At 36.5% G+C, this 15,479-nt stretch overlaps 1 protein-coding gene across 1 annotated transcript; it reads right to left on the bottom strand.

Annotated features, from left to right (window-relative positions):
• Nucleotides 1-702: 702 nt before the first annotated feature.
• Nucleotides 703-6,648, bottom strand: LOC113054077 (interferon-induced very large GTPase 1-like). The gene is made up of 3 exons (XM_026219385.1): nucleotides 6,637-6,648; nucleotides 2,145-5,493; nucleotides 703-2,099 (listed from the first exon to the last, which is right to left on the bottom strand). Exons 1-3 carry the CDS (start codon nucleotides 6,646-6,648, stop codon nucleotides 703-705), a joined length of 4,758 nt encoding a protein of 1,585 aa, XP_026075170.1.
• Nucleotides 6,649-15,479: the final 8,831 nt, after the last annotated feature.

Below are 15,479 nucleotides of genomic sequence, written 5' to 3'. Positions count from 1 at the left end.
ACACACACACAGACACACAGAAGTAAACGTAAATATACCCATGAATACAATAAGTTTATTTTTTGTTTCTTGTACATAATCACAAACACTTTAATTGAGTCTACAGGTCTAAAATGTGCATACATTTAAACATCACAGAAAGTCTGATGGGCAGACACAAAAATACACATTTGCAGGAATGTATTGGATCCTACTGAAAGTTTTTAGGAAGTAACTTACAACTAAACTTATTTGTAAAACTTTTTCATCACTCTAAAACTATTTAAAATAAAATAACAACATATGTTTTTGCTGAGATGCACACAGTATATTTTATATTCATACATTTTAAATCTTCACAACCCTATGATTGCAACTAGTAATAACTATATTAAAAAGCTGCTTAGTGTTAAACATCTAATGAGTTCACATGTCCATGTTACCTCTGAATTGAAGAGAGGGTAAATGTATATATAAAAAAGAAGATAATGATAAAACTGATTTGAACACCACAAACTAAATCAAAATGACAAATAGTGTTGTCTTATACAGTGTTAAAGTTGGAGGTGAAACACTGGACTTTTTTTCACTTCCAACTTCAATGCTCCTGTCAATCACACATCCGAGTCAGAGGTTTAGATGATATTAGACTGAAGTGACAAACAGATTTCAAACTCTTTTGTGAATGGAAAAACCAAAAGAGTCTAATCTTTGCTTGTTCATTTAAATGCAATTATCCAAACTCTCAATAGCGTTCAGTTTTGAGTATTTTTTCCATTCATCTGGTATCTTACCCTGTCCCTCAAATGTTTTTTTGTAGTATTTTTCCAGATCTTTCTTGAATCTGCACACAAACCACTTCCAGTAGGGCAGTTCAGAGAGATCAGGGGTGATGCTCCAGTCTGCATAAACTCCTCCTGCTCTTCTGTAATCTCTCCAGGGGATTTCATCATCTGAGTCATTGGGATAAAAATATAGATTGCTGTTTGCTACTGCTGATGTGCAGATATGAGTAGACAAGATAGATGTATCATTGAAATATATTCCACTCAGGCCAATACTACGATGGAAAGGAGCACTGTGATCTCCATGATGGTTGTTTATGGTGTAATTGCAGGTGGCTCCACAAAATGGACACTGAACCCAACAGCACTGACAGAAGTGATCAGTCAGAATCTCATCTGGTCTGAACTTATAGTCTAGCTTTACTAGAAAAGTGTCTGTGTTAAAACTATTGCTGATGTCAGACATTATAGCAGTTAGATATTTCTTTATCACATCTTCTAGGAGGTTGAAATCATCAACATCATCATGTTTGACTCCACTGAGGTCTTTCTCAGAGAAGATCAGTACATCTGAGAGCTGCTGTGTGAAACTCTTCAACCACGAACCAACATCTCCACTGTTGACTTGAACTTGTTCAGTGGATTCATGAGCTGCTTTCATGATCTTCTGCTGCAGGAGTTTAATGTTCTGCTTCATCTTGGGTAAAACACAGAGACTGAACTTATCAGTGATGTACCGATTGACTTCATCTCTGATGAAACTCTTGAAGTGAAGCCTGGGATAATTCAGGTAATCCATGTATTTGACAAAATCCTCTTCTTCTGCCAGTGTCTTCAGAATGTGTTTCTCCAGATTTGATCTGTTTCCATTCAGTGATTCACAGTTTTTCATAATTTCGTATGTCAGATCTCTGGCAGTTTTCTTGTAGACGTTCTGCTCAATGGGCTCTTTCAGTTTCTGACAGATGATCTTGCCAAAAACAGCAGCTGATGGAGCTTCATTACAGGATTTTTGAAAGATAGTATAGTACTCTTCTCTCTTCTTCTCGACATATATCACAGGATCATTTTTTTCCCAGAACAGTCTGTGTTGGTCAGTGATCATCTTGTTTGCTTTTTTACAAATGGAAAGAACCAAATCGATAAAGAACTCATTCTTGAACACATATTTCACTTGTCCTTCCTGATGTTCTGTTACTCTTTTCTTGATATAATCTATGAGATTTTTAGTGCAGCTGATGTTGTAGCCCATCTTTGAAATGTTAAATGACTGAATCATTTTTTCAGTCTGCTGGTCAACATCTGAGACTAATGCTCTAATTTGATCTTCTTTCTCTGGAGACAGAGTTTGATTATATCCAAATGTTCCTTTAATTGTACTCAAGGCACCCTTTATTGACTTTTTAATCCCCTTTTTTGTGGACTTTTTAAAAATAACATAATCAAAAAAACTTGGCACAGTGAAAATGTCGATGTCCTCTTTAAATTGGTCAGCAGGGAGATGTCCCTCATAGATGTCACTGAGGATTTTTGTCACATCTCTCATTATGTCAATATCATTGAATGGAGGCGTGTCTGAGATAATCTCATCTACCATCTGCGCCCAAAACAAATCAAACTCTTTCTTCAGTGTTTCATCATCATTTGCTTTGTCTTTGAGTTTTAAGGTAAGTTCTTTGCTCTTTTCATAGAGAGTGTTTTCATGGTTTGTCCTCTGATCATCAATCTTTTTCCTCAGGTCTCGCTGTTGAACAATCCCATTTAATTTCCTTTTTGTTTCTTTCACAATATTTTCCTGAAGCTCTTTGATCTTGATTTCAAATGATGTTTTCCACTGAATCAGTATATCTTTATCTTTGTCTTTCTCAAAGAATTCAGACATTGACTTTTCTACTTCTTCACTTGTCTTCTTCAGTTCTCTTTGAAGATCAGTTTCCTCAACTTCATTAACTGCTTCATTTTCTATTTTGTTGTGTAGTTCGTTCTCAGTTTCCATCATGGCACTGCGCAGACTCCAGGACCACTTGCTGTATTCAGTTTCCAGTTTCCTGTAGACTGAAATCTCCAGAGTATTTCTGAAGCTGAAGACGAATCGTTCATTCAGTAAAGCCTCCCAGAGATCTTTAATACGATCTTTAAAGTGTGTCAGCATAAGTCTATTTGATTTAGCTGCATGAGAAAAAATAGTTTCCTTTAGTTCTTGAATGTTCTCACAGTAGTTTGGGTTTGGTGGTGCCATTGGTGGGCTGCCCTCCCAGAGCTGAGAGAAATACTTTACATCATTCTGAACATCAAATCTAATGACATCACTGAAACATTCTGCATCACAGACTTCCTCTTTAGCAGCGAGTCTTGTCATCTCATCCAGTTTCTCCATTAGTCTTCTCCTTCCCTCCATGTTTTTCTCTCCAGCTGTGACGTCTGAGACGTTCTGATGCACAAACACACAGCTGGGATTCAGTCTGACCTTCTTCATCCTCATGAAAGCCTGACAAACAATCTGAAGAATGTCCTGCATCTCAGATGGGTTTTCTCCAAAGATGTTGATCAAGGTCAGATTTGCAAGACCTACAACAAATGTTGCCAGTTTATTGTCATGATCTCTTGTTGATCTTCCAGACAGTTCTAGAGCACGAAGACCCTCAGTATCTACAACCAGAATATAGTCAAAGTTCATCTGTGTTTTCATCTCGTCTGAGACTCTGACCAGCTGCATGAAAGCTCCTCTGGTGCACCTCCCAGCACTGACGGCAAACTCAAGTCCAAACATGGCGTTCAGCATGGTGGATTTCCCTGAGCTCTGAAGCCCTAAAACTGACAGCACAAACACTCTCTGGTCTCCCAGTTTCTGGACGAGTTGATCTAGAACAGCAGAGATCCAGATCACAGGAACATGAGCAGCATCTCCATCCATCAGCTCCAGTGGAAATCCAGAGATCATCATCTCAGCTGCAAGACTCGGGAGAGAAGAGAAGTTAACCTCCAGATCTTTCTTGTTCTTCTTCAGAGATGAACATGATTCATAGATCTGACCGATCTCCCTCATGATGTGCTCCAAACCAAAGATTGTGGATTGAAGATCCTCAGATATTGTCTCAGTTTGTTTAACTTTGATTTGTTCAGGTTCATAATGATTCTCTTTCAGTTCTACAGCTGTTGGCCACTTTTCATTATACTTGTAATGCAGATTAGAAAGGAAAACTGAGATATAATCATCCAAGAGGCTTTTGAACCATTTTAAGAAAAACATATTGTTTGCAGCATTTAAGTTAATTTCTTTTATAAAGAGTTTCATAAACTCACTGATGTCAGATTCATGCTGCTGTTGACGAATTTGATTAATTTTTGTTTGTTTTCTACTTATTTCCATTTCTGTCTCATCTGCTCGAGGTCGATGTAGTTCTTTGTTCATCTGACTCCACTGATGCCACAGTTTCCCCTGATGAGGCAGAAATGATTCTTTGATTTCTGTCAGATCTTTCTTCTCCAGTAAACTCATCATCTGCTGTGCTGCTTCTCTTCCTCTCCTGCAGTCATCATCATCTTCCTCATCTACTCTGATGTCTGAGTGTTTGGAAACATCTTCAAGTCTGAAAGTGGAAGATGATTCTGAGAGACAATCATTTATTGCTCTTCTGAGTTCTTCAAATACATCTGACTGATTTCTGTCCTTCAGACCAATTTTATATTTTCCTTTTTGCATCACCTTGAGAATTGGATCATACTCAGTAAAGAGACAAATCAGAGGCTTTCTGTCCTTGTACAGGTTTAGTATCTTTGCTGCATGTTTGTCATTCCTGTCCAGTTGTGGTAGAAGGACAACATTGACTGAGCTCATTTCAGTGAGGATCTGTAGCTGTTTCTCATGGTCTCCTGCATCACCGTGTAGATTACAGAATGCTACACACTCAGTGAATTTATCTGTGTCTCTTCCAGAAGGGCAGAACCAGGTGATCTCCACCATCCCATCCAACAGGACTCTGTTTTTGCTGCTCCCGGGACAGTTCCTGTGGAAGAACGTGTTGTGTTTCTCATTGATCAGACTGTTCATCAGCTGAGACTTGGATGAAGACACAGAGCCAAACCTGAAGAAAAACACCATTGGAGTTTCTGCCTTGTAGATTGGCTGGGTTTGACTGATGATTTCATTGTTGGTGTTGGTCATCTTCCAGCTCTTGTTGATTTGTCTGAACGTCCAGAGAGGAAACTCAATCTGTTGAGTGAATGGATCAGGAACAAGCAGAGGCAGAGCGTACTGACACTGGGACAGTTTAGTGACCATCAGCTGCTTCAGGAAACCATCAGCACAATGAAACACGGCCATCTGAACATCCATCGGGTGAATTCTCTCATACTGACCTGTTTCTTCATTAGACACTGACCCTATATTGCGAAAAAAATCATCAGAATCAGCCACTTCTTTAAATGCATCATAGCTGGTTTGAGCGTTGTGAACTTCCTCATTGTTGTCTTTAGTTTTAATATATCTTGCTCTGTAGTCCGTTATCAGTAATTTTTGTATGAACGTCTGAATCAGCTCTTCTTCAGCACAAGACTCATGGGAGTGTAATGAATGTGCAGTTAACTGAAGAAAATCTGCAGCTCTCAGTTTGTGATGTCTGTCTTTCAGAAGAAGTCTGTGAAACAGAGTCTCTGTTTTATTCAACAGTTCCTGATGTAGGTGTTGATCTGAACTGTCTTCTGATGTTCCACAGAGCTTGCTCTCTTCCTGTTGAAGAAAGAAACTTTCATTTACTTTATTTACTTTGGTTTTAAACAATTACATACTAGTAGCACTCTTACACTTTATATTTGATAGCATTTATTGGATTTATTATATCCAATTTTTAAGCATAGACCTGAGAATAATATATCCAACTAAAATGGTTGTAAATCATGAATTTCTTTAGTCAGAAACATAACTTTGGACTCTTTTGAGACGGGAAACTTTGCAGATTATTATTGTTTATTGTTTAATTGAAAAACTATTCTAAAAGTGGAACAGGAAAAACGTTATAGAAGTTATAGTTTGTATAGAAGAGAGTAAGACTTTGTTTGGGCACAGTACCACACTTTTCCACAAATGACACCCATGCTATATGATTTGGTTGATCTGAACCATAGATTTCCATTCACAAATCACAGTTTTTGTAAAGTAGACACTGTATTCAGAAATAGTATGTGTCTTTGAATTCAGTCTCTAACAAACAGGTTTGGATCGCTAGATTCATCAAGATCACCAGTGTTAAATGCACACCTACTGTATACACTGCCAATAAACTTAATGAGACATTTCATTTTGGCTTCCAGGTTAACCACAGCAAATTAACTGCCCTAATTAAGGTTTAAAATGATCTGAAATCTATTCAGGACTCGGGTAAAGACTGGCTAACACTAAAAAGCCTTATCAGATTTTCAAGACTATGAACACAAACATGACTATGAAAAAAAAAAAATATATATAATAATAATAGTTTTAACAGTTCTGTTCCTGTAGTGTGTGGAGTACCATGATGTGACCAAGAAAGCACACATTACTCTAACATATTCCATTCAAAAACAAAAAGAGTCCCAAATGTGAAATTTCACAAAAATCTCTCATGGTAAAATGTGGCTTTAGAGTAAAGAAACATTGTGGTAAATGGGCAAGAATAAATGACAATAATATAGTGTTTGGTATAAAGGTAAAATGATGTCAAAAAGATTTGCTTGCACAGGGTAATATTTTTGGAAGTGTACATAAAACTGTAAGCGTGAATTAAATTTACATGAACACAAAGCACTTTGCAAAGGTGTAAATCATGATTCAAGCACAATAATTTTTTTGCAGCATTTTACTGTTAATCGTAAGTGTAATTCATCTATTGTGTACCTGCAGCTTCATGCTAATGCAAAATAAATATAATCTGTACTCTTCTGACTTCCATTTTTCCATGCTTATAGTTTTGGCACATTGTTTTTGCCAAAAGACGGTCAAAAGAACTTCAAGCCTCTGAACCGTGATTTGCCAGTGAAAACAACAGTTTAAAGAACTGCAAAATAGATTTGACTGCATATTAGCAATGTGTATATGTAAAAAACAAACTGTTACAAATGTCTTAATGACTCGTGTACATACGGCAAAAAGTTCCAGAAATAATCTGATATGTACAGCTCCTTCTTTCTTTTCTTTGAGCTTACAATTTTGTCATGATTCTCTCACTAACTGAGTTTTGCAAGTATGAGGGGGAAGGAAGGTCTACCTCCTGCTTGTAGTCAATCAAATGAAGCTTTCATTGACTCTCCGTTTCTGATTGGCTTAACAAACACATCATATGCCAAGACATCTATCTTCATTTAGTTCAGGATCGTTCCTGCTACCGGAATGGTCATTTTGGTGAATATATATATACTACAAAGAGAGCCATTGCTGCTGTTATACAATCAAAGGCTGTTTAATAGGCTATTGACCAGTAGTCCTGTGGCGATATTCAATAAATCAATTAATTGAAATACAATAGACCTTAGACCTACAATAGACCTAAAAAAAATGAGCTCGATAATGTTTTCGGACTTGATAATTTTTTTCAATTTTTATTTAAATAATGTAGCATGTCATGTCATGATGTGGGGTTAGTCTGGAGCACAGCCTGTGGACAGCCCGCGGTAGAAAACACCCTCTCCGATGGCACAGATGTCCCGGGAATAAAGAGATAACGTCTCGCTAAAGTGGCCAGCTTTGGGAAACGCCTTTCATTTGCTTGTGGATGTTTGCGTCGCAATTGACACAGCATTGTACTTGCACTACTGCTTTATTTTAATACCGCGTAACATATTTTACAAGTAACTTTGTTGCCCTTTCTGTGGAAATGGGCCTACTTTTCACTCGCTTCATTTGGCTTGCTTAACTAAATATGTCTGTAGGCTTGTGGTTGCATGTCAATGCGCCCAGTGAGTTCACACACCGACACACATACACACACACACACGCATTGTTTCACCACCAAAAAACCCTTGCTGTAACTTGCTGTAACAATGAAAAGTAAAAAGTGTTTGGGTGCACCCCATTTTTCAAAATCCCCCTTTCACACTGCACGTCGGACCCGCAATATTTCAGGAACATTGCCGGGTCGCCTTCTGTGTGAAAGCAACCACGTCCCGGGATTGATTACCGCATTGAACCCGGGTCGGGGACCTAGTAACATTGCGGGGTTCGACCCGGGACGAGCGCTGTGTGAACAAAAGCCAGATCTAATTCCGTGTCGAAACGCGCGACTCTTTTACCGGCTGTTTTGAAGGAAGATCAACGTTCTCGACGAAAACATATGTGCAAATTGTAATGAAGCAGAGATCAGTTAGTTCCTCACTTTCCGCGCTGATGTCACGTGTCATTATGGGATCTTCAAGGGTTGTGTGTGAAAGCACGCACATATACCAGGTCATCACTGGCAGTGTGAAAGTGCCAAATCTAGTGACCCGGGAACAATTGCAGGAACACTTTCCCTGTGTATTTGCCAGAATGGCAGTGTGAAAGGGGCTAAAGTGATGCACGCGTACAGGAGTGATTGACAGTTCGCGGCACTGTGTACAAAAAAATACTCCACTACACAATTATTTCATTATTTTCATTTAAGCTTATTAGTGTTAGTGTTACAGAAAGGTCTGATTTACGCACTGTTACAACATATTTATATATATAGGCTAGAGTACCGGCACCTCTTTTGGTCCACTTAAAGCACTGCCTTGAATGGAGATTGTAATCCAAATCGGATCATATCGCATTATTTCAAACACTCGCTGCTGTTGAGTTTTGAGCTCAACTTATTTAAAAAAAAAAAAGTGTTTAATGCTGGTGTTATAGCTGTTAGCTTTCTGAAATGATCAGCAGTGCAGACTCTATTTTTATAGAAGCTCCCGAACAAAAATCATTATTATATTTTGATGACAAATGATATGCAGAGCTAAACTCTCGAGACAAGACTTATGACAGATAATATATGTTAATAAAAAAATACACAATTGTGATAGATAATAAGAAGCTGACGTCTGATTTCTCTAGGTTGCATTTACCATGTTTACTATGGTAACGTTAATGTTTAGAGGTGCACATTCTTTTACATCGCTTATAAATATTTCTGCCGTGTTTGTTGATTATAATCCACATTGAATCAAGTTATTTCAAACACTCGCTGCTGACTAAGAGTGATTTTTGAACTCAACTTTAAATTTTAAAAAGTCTTTAATACTGGAGTTTTAGCTGTTATCTTTCTGAAATGATCCGCAGCACTGACGCTCTCCAGACACAGAGAAACTCTGCCTTTGTTTATAACCCCTCCTCCAGAGGAAGCCCCGACGAGGCACGATCAAGCACCGGAAGTTTTAGTGGAAACACTCTGTGAACAGCCAGCTTATTTGGCAATTAATATTTCTGGCTTACCCTCCTTGTGAAGGGTGTCAATGATTGTCTTCTGGACAACTGTCAGATCAGCAGTCTTCCCCATGATTATGTAGCCCAGTGAACCAAACTGAGAGACAATTTTGAAGGCTCAGGAAACCTTTACAGGTGTTTTGAGTTGATTAGCTGATTGGCATGTCACCATATTCGAATTTGTTGTGATATTTTTGTTGTGAGCCAAATTCATCACAATTAGAGGAAATAACATGTTTCTAGCATGATACTAACATTACTAGCAAGTGACTAACATGTTTTAACATGATTAACAAGTGACTAGTATGTTGCTAGTATGATTAGCAAGTGACTAGCTTTGTTGTTAACATGTTTCTAGCATTTAGTTAACATGATTAGTAAGTTACTAGCATGTTGCTAGCATGATTGGTAAGTAACAGACATGTTGTTAGCCATATTAGCAAGTCACTAGCATGTTGATAACATGACTGCCAAGTGACTAGCATGTCATTAGCATGATTAACAAGTAACTAATCATACTAATGACTTGCTAGTAACTTAATCATGCTAGCAGCCTGCTAGTTATTTGTTAATCATGCTAGCAACATGCTAGTCTTTTTTACTAATCATGCTGGAAACATGCTAACGACAAGCTAGTTACTTGCTAATCATGCTAATGACATGCTAGTTACTTGACAGTCATGCGATCAACATGCTATTGACTTGCTAATATGGCTAACAACATGTCAGTTACTTGCCAATCATGCTAGCAACATGCTAGTAACTTACTAATCATGTAAACTAAACAAAGCTAGTCGCTTGCTAATCATACTAGCAACATGCTAGTCCCCTTTTAATCATGTTTTTTTTAACGATTTTACGATTGTTCATTATTGTTTCACGTGCGTTACTCAAAAATGCACGTAAATCAATCGCACGTAGCTGTGCTTTAAGTGCTACTTAGGAGTCACTATCCGTTTGTCAAGTGCTGAAATCTCACCTTATAGAACTTAATTGTAGCACACAATCGTTTATTGACATTAACCTAATGCTGCATTCCAGACAGAAAACTTTTAATTATTTTATTTATAAATTAATACAAATAAAGAAAGAAAGAAAACGTTTCATAAAGTGTACAATAAAGAACAACCAAATCCTTATATTATAATCACATTGCACTTGAATCAAGTTAAAGGTGTAATCTGCCGATTGTCCTGCAGGTGACTGCATTAAATCTGTTTTCCTACGAGGCACTTAGGGCTTAATGATTACTACAGAGCACCCGTAGATCTACAATGATTTTCAAGTGCTACTTAAGTTACGATGCTATTGGGTTACAGACCGTAATATTAAGATCAGTCGGACGATCGTTTTTACAAACTTTTTAGGCTTACGAAGCTTTTAGAAAAACCAGCCCTGGACAGCTGGCAGTAGTTAAAAAGAAATTTCATTAACGCATATAATCAGTTAAATGACAGGGAAAAAAATTATTTGGCATAAATGTATAATTTTATGGACTATCACAAATCTAATAAAAATGTGATATTGTTAAATTATACTACATTTTCTCAAAAAGAAAAAAAAAACTTGTGATAGAGAGATACAAACACACAATACAACAGTAATATTTTCTGTTGTGAAATAATGTCAAACCTGTGTATTGGAGTCCCCCATCTCTGTATTATCAGTTCAGTCTTGGGCTGCATCTGAAAACTCTGTAAGCTACCGTTTGTCTATTTATATGGCGTGATGCGGAAAATGCTTTGCATTCTTAAAATTACCTGTTTATGGGTTATCTTTGCGAGGATCTCTTTGAGCTGAGTTCACCCTTTTTGCATTTCCTGAAGATGAGAATGTTTCATTTCTTTCTGTTTCTGTCTTTATTATTTAGAATTATTTTACAATAAATGTGAAATAAAGAAATGTAGAAATTAATAAATGTGGAAATAAATACACAAATAAATACATAAATTGGGAATATACTATTTACATATACATGAAAAATAAAATAATTCATTAATTTTGAGTTTTTAGATTTCTTTGTATGTATATTTATTTATTTATTTATTTATTTCTTCACTTCACTTCACTTCACTGCACTTCACTGCACTTCACTTCACTTCACTTCACTTCACTTCACTTCAATGATATTTGTATTCTCTTGGAAAACACTTCCTGTTTACTTTAGAGCTTGCAGTGGTTCATTCACAATGGAGCTGATCATATAGTTTAACTAGAATGGAATTTAGAGTTTTGTTCTTTAGAAAAATATTTCCCCATTTTTGTTTTAGGATATCTTACTTTCTTTTTCCAGTCAGACAGGTTCTCAAGATCACTGAAAATGTATAGTAGAAACCTAGCTAACAATTTAAGAACATTTCCAAATTTATTTATTTATTTTAACACAAACACCTACAGTTTTCTTAATGTTAGTGGAACAGATTTTTACAGTTTAGTATGGTATTCCTGAAACATTATTTCAACTTAATTTTAATTACAAACTCAGCATTTTAGGAATGTTGATTTGTAACTTCCCAAGAAGATAAAAAAATTCAGTTTCCGTAATGGTCATAGAATGTCAGTAAAAGGCTAGCATGAGGTTCCTGAAATATTCGTGCGATTTTTATTAACAAAAGTTATCAAAAGGTTACTAATAAATCCAATGGAGAAGGCTGTAGCGACATGGTACACACCTGAACAGACATTGTCTGAAGAAACTGCAGTTAATATGATAAATGATTAATTGAGGGATGATTGAGAATTACTGATGAACATCTGTTGTTAACAAACAGAATCACTAAAGGAAAAAAACAAAACAAGAAGAACAGAATAAAGCAGAGATGAGCAGAGAGCACATAAATTACAACTAACTTCCAGTCATAGCCTAGATGATATCAAATTAAATAAAACATTAATAAAATACATTAATCCCCTCGAGATTTCTTTGTTCTTGCTCATTTCTCCTGCATCCAACGTTCAAGTTTAAAATTGAACAATGCTTAAATATAAAAATACAAGCACAATTTTGTTAAAACCCCATAAAGAGTTGGTTTTGTCTTAAGTGAGTGTAAACAGTTGAAAAAGAAAACGCATGTATGACATTATATTGGATCTGTGCAGCTCTTAATGTGACAGCAGTCGATAAAATACAATTCCAAAATGACAGCGTTTCCATTAACCAATGTTATGTGACTGAAACCAAATTTTTCCTCTTACAAAGGTCATGCCGACGGATGTTGGTAGGTTAATATATTTTCTTTTAATATATTTAATCTTGTAAAAATGACGTAATTTGGAGCTTGATTCTGTACAGAAGTGGATCATTTGGGCCTGAGTCTGCTCAGCAGTGATAAGGACAACCTAAACCGAAGTGCTCAAAAATTGTCACTTCAAAGGGCCCTTCGGAATGAAGGAGTTCGAAGGGTACAACTGATGTTACACTTTGGGCCCCCATGATCTTTTGCACAAGTTGTTTGGCAACACAGAGTTCGACTTCAGCTATAAATGTATGTACAATATTTATGTTCAATATTTTTTTATACTACTGTAATATTATACAAGTTCGATTTGGTACATTATTATGGATAAAATGGCATTGTACTTTAACAAAAATACTTTACATCTACCTTTATATGTCCATTTAAATGTTTAAAATACATACACACAATATGCATTACAAACACATATTACATTGCATATACAAATATACATTACATTTAACGGAAAATACCTTTTTAGACCTGGGGTCAAGCAGCATACAAAATGTATGATTGTCTCATTAAGGTAACGCCGAAGTGCATAAAAAAAAAGAAAATAATTAATCCCTTCTAATGATAACTTGCAGTTAATAGTGTGTACAGTCTGGCTCAAAAAGATGTGATTTGACAAAAAAGATTTGCCTTCAGTTTGAACATAGCTATAAACATTGATTAGTGTTCATTTAACACCAAAGATTTTGTTGTTTCTCTTGTGTACCATGCATGCAGCAACAAAATCCTACATTAGATACATTTCTAAATTTTGAAAATAAAAATTTGTTGAAAGAATGTTCCAGGAATGTTTGACGTTTATTTAGCAATAAGGAAACTGGATTTTTGTCGTTGTTGTTTTTTTTGTTCCTGGAATATTACAAATCATCATTCCTAGAATGTCGAGCTGTTGAAAGAATGTTTCAAGAATGCCGTGCTAACCATTAAAAATTCATTCCACTAACAGGGAAATGTCATGCCTCTTACCATAGCCTTCTTTAGTGCAGCTCAACCAGGTCTTGTCCCATTCGTCTGTATTTGTGATGTCACAAATCCCAGAAAATATGCATTGTAGGCCAAACTAGTCGTTCATTGCAGTTTTTGAAAAGTGCATTTCTGTTAAATAATATAATAACAAAATATTTTTAAATGGACTTTGAGCTTGTTGACTTTAGCCGTGTTTCCACCGCAGGAACTTTACTCAGGAACTAGGGACTTTTGTACGGTGCCTATAAGGTGACTTGTTCGGTTTACTTAGTTTTGTCGTGGCCACAAAATAATAACTCGTGGGAACGTGATAATATGTCATGGCCACAAGATATTAATTTGTGGGAACATCATATTAATTCGTGGGAACGTTATATTATGTTGTGGCCTTGAGATGCTATGTTGAGAGAACAACATCCATTTCTCGTGGCCACGAGTTTAATGCATAAACAAACCTGAGTAACCATAGCAACCCAGGGGATCAGAGATGGATTCATTAATATTTTATTTTGAATTAAGTAATTATTATATTAACCATATGCTTTGGCTACCAGGCTGTATAGCATTCAAATGAAGTTTATCATAAATAAATATTACATAAAGTGCATAATAAAATATAAAAACGTTTCTTACCATCCTACAGTCTTGTAAGTCCATTAACTGATAGTCTTTCCCCATAATATGTGTACATTATTATTATTATTATTATTATTATTAGCCTATTATTATTATTGGTTATATTTTTTTATTTCATTATATTCATTTTTTTGATTCAATTTCGATCTCTTTACTTAACATTATGAATACTTTAGTAAATAATAGCATACTGTAAATGTTCGACATTAACATAAAATGTCATAAATGCATAAAATGTAGATATATAAATTTTATAAAGTATAAATTTTATATGTATAAATTAGGGCTGCACGATATTGGGAAAAAAGACATTGCAATATTTTTATAATATATTTTTTCTGCGATATATATTGTGATATGAAATCTAATCAAATTTTTTCTTACAAACAAAAATGGGGTGAGCACACATACATTCTCGTTTTAAATTATTTATACAATGACACCATTGTGTCAATTGATTAATATGCGCGAGGGAGAGAGAGCAAGGCAGCACTCGTGTAGTTTGAAGACGGTGAGCGTGCGGCCGGGGCTCGCTGGCTCTCTCTCTCTCTCTCTCTCTCTCTCTCTCTCTCTCTTGCCATCTCTGTCTCGCGCGCTCTCTGCCCTGTTAAACTGACAGGACTTAGAAACACATGCAAATGATAAACTTTCACTCTATGATGGTTAAGCTGTGCAATTAATCTGCAAATCACATTCGTCAAGGGCCGGGGAGCAGCTGGCTCGTACAGTTAATGAATAACAGATCAACTATGACAGCCTACATCGCACATCCATAAGGATGTCGTTACCTCGACAAAATGATCTCGTGGCTACGACATATGACACTCCCACGAGTTATTATTTCGTGGCCTCGACAAAACTAAGTAAACCGAACAAGTCATCTTACGGGCACCGTACTTTGGGCTGGTACTCGGTGTGTTTCCACCGCAGGAACCAGGAACTAAATAAAGTTCCGGGTAAAAAAAAAATGCCCCTCAGAAAGTCCCTGCTGGCGAGGTGATACTTTTTCAAAGTTCCGGAACTTTTGGGGGCTGGACTTGGGCACTAAACATCCTGACTGGTTGAGTTCACGCAGCATTGGTTGAGTTCAACCACTATTCATTGGGATAATTTTCTAAATATTACTGTTATTGTGCCATGAAATGTAGTTTTAAAAGTATCTGAGGCAAGAATGTAGTTGTTTAAAACCCAAATCTGTGGTTTATTTATAAAGACAGCGCCTATTTAAAAATGTGTTTTGCCGATTTCGGAGACTGTGAGCTCCACGCGATCAGCGGGAGCTCAGTGATCATCTATTTGCTGAGAAGCAGCCTCTCCTCAGCTAGACCTTCTGATATGTGCCGCTGGCTCTGATGTCTCTTTAGTGGCTATAAACATACCATATCATTCGTTTTGGGTAAATCTAACAGGTAGTCACATTCCAGGCAACCCGTAACCCATGTTTTTCCAACCTTCTAC

This window comes from Carassius auratus, chromosome 3 (assembly GCF_003368295.1).
Source record: "Carassius auratus strain Wakin chromosome 3, ASM336829v1, whole genome shotgun sequence".
Lineage (NCBI taxonomy): Eukaryota > Metazoa > Chordata > Actinopteri > Cypriniformes > Cyprinidae > Carassius > Carassius auratus.
Note: the sequence above shows the minus strand (reverse complement) of the source record. Positions and strands in the feature narration are given on the sequence as shown.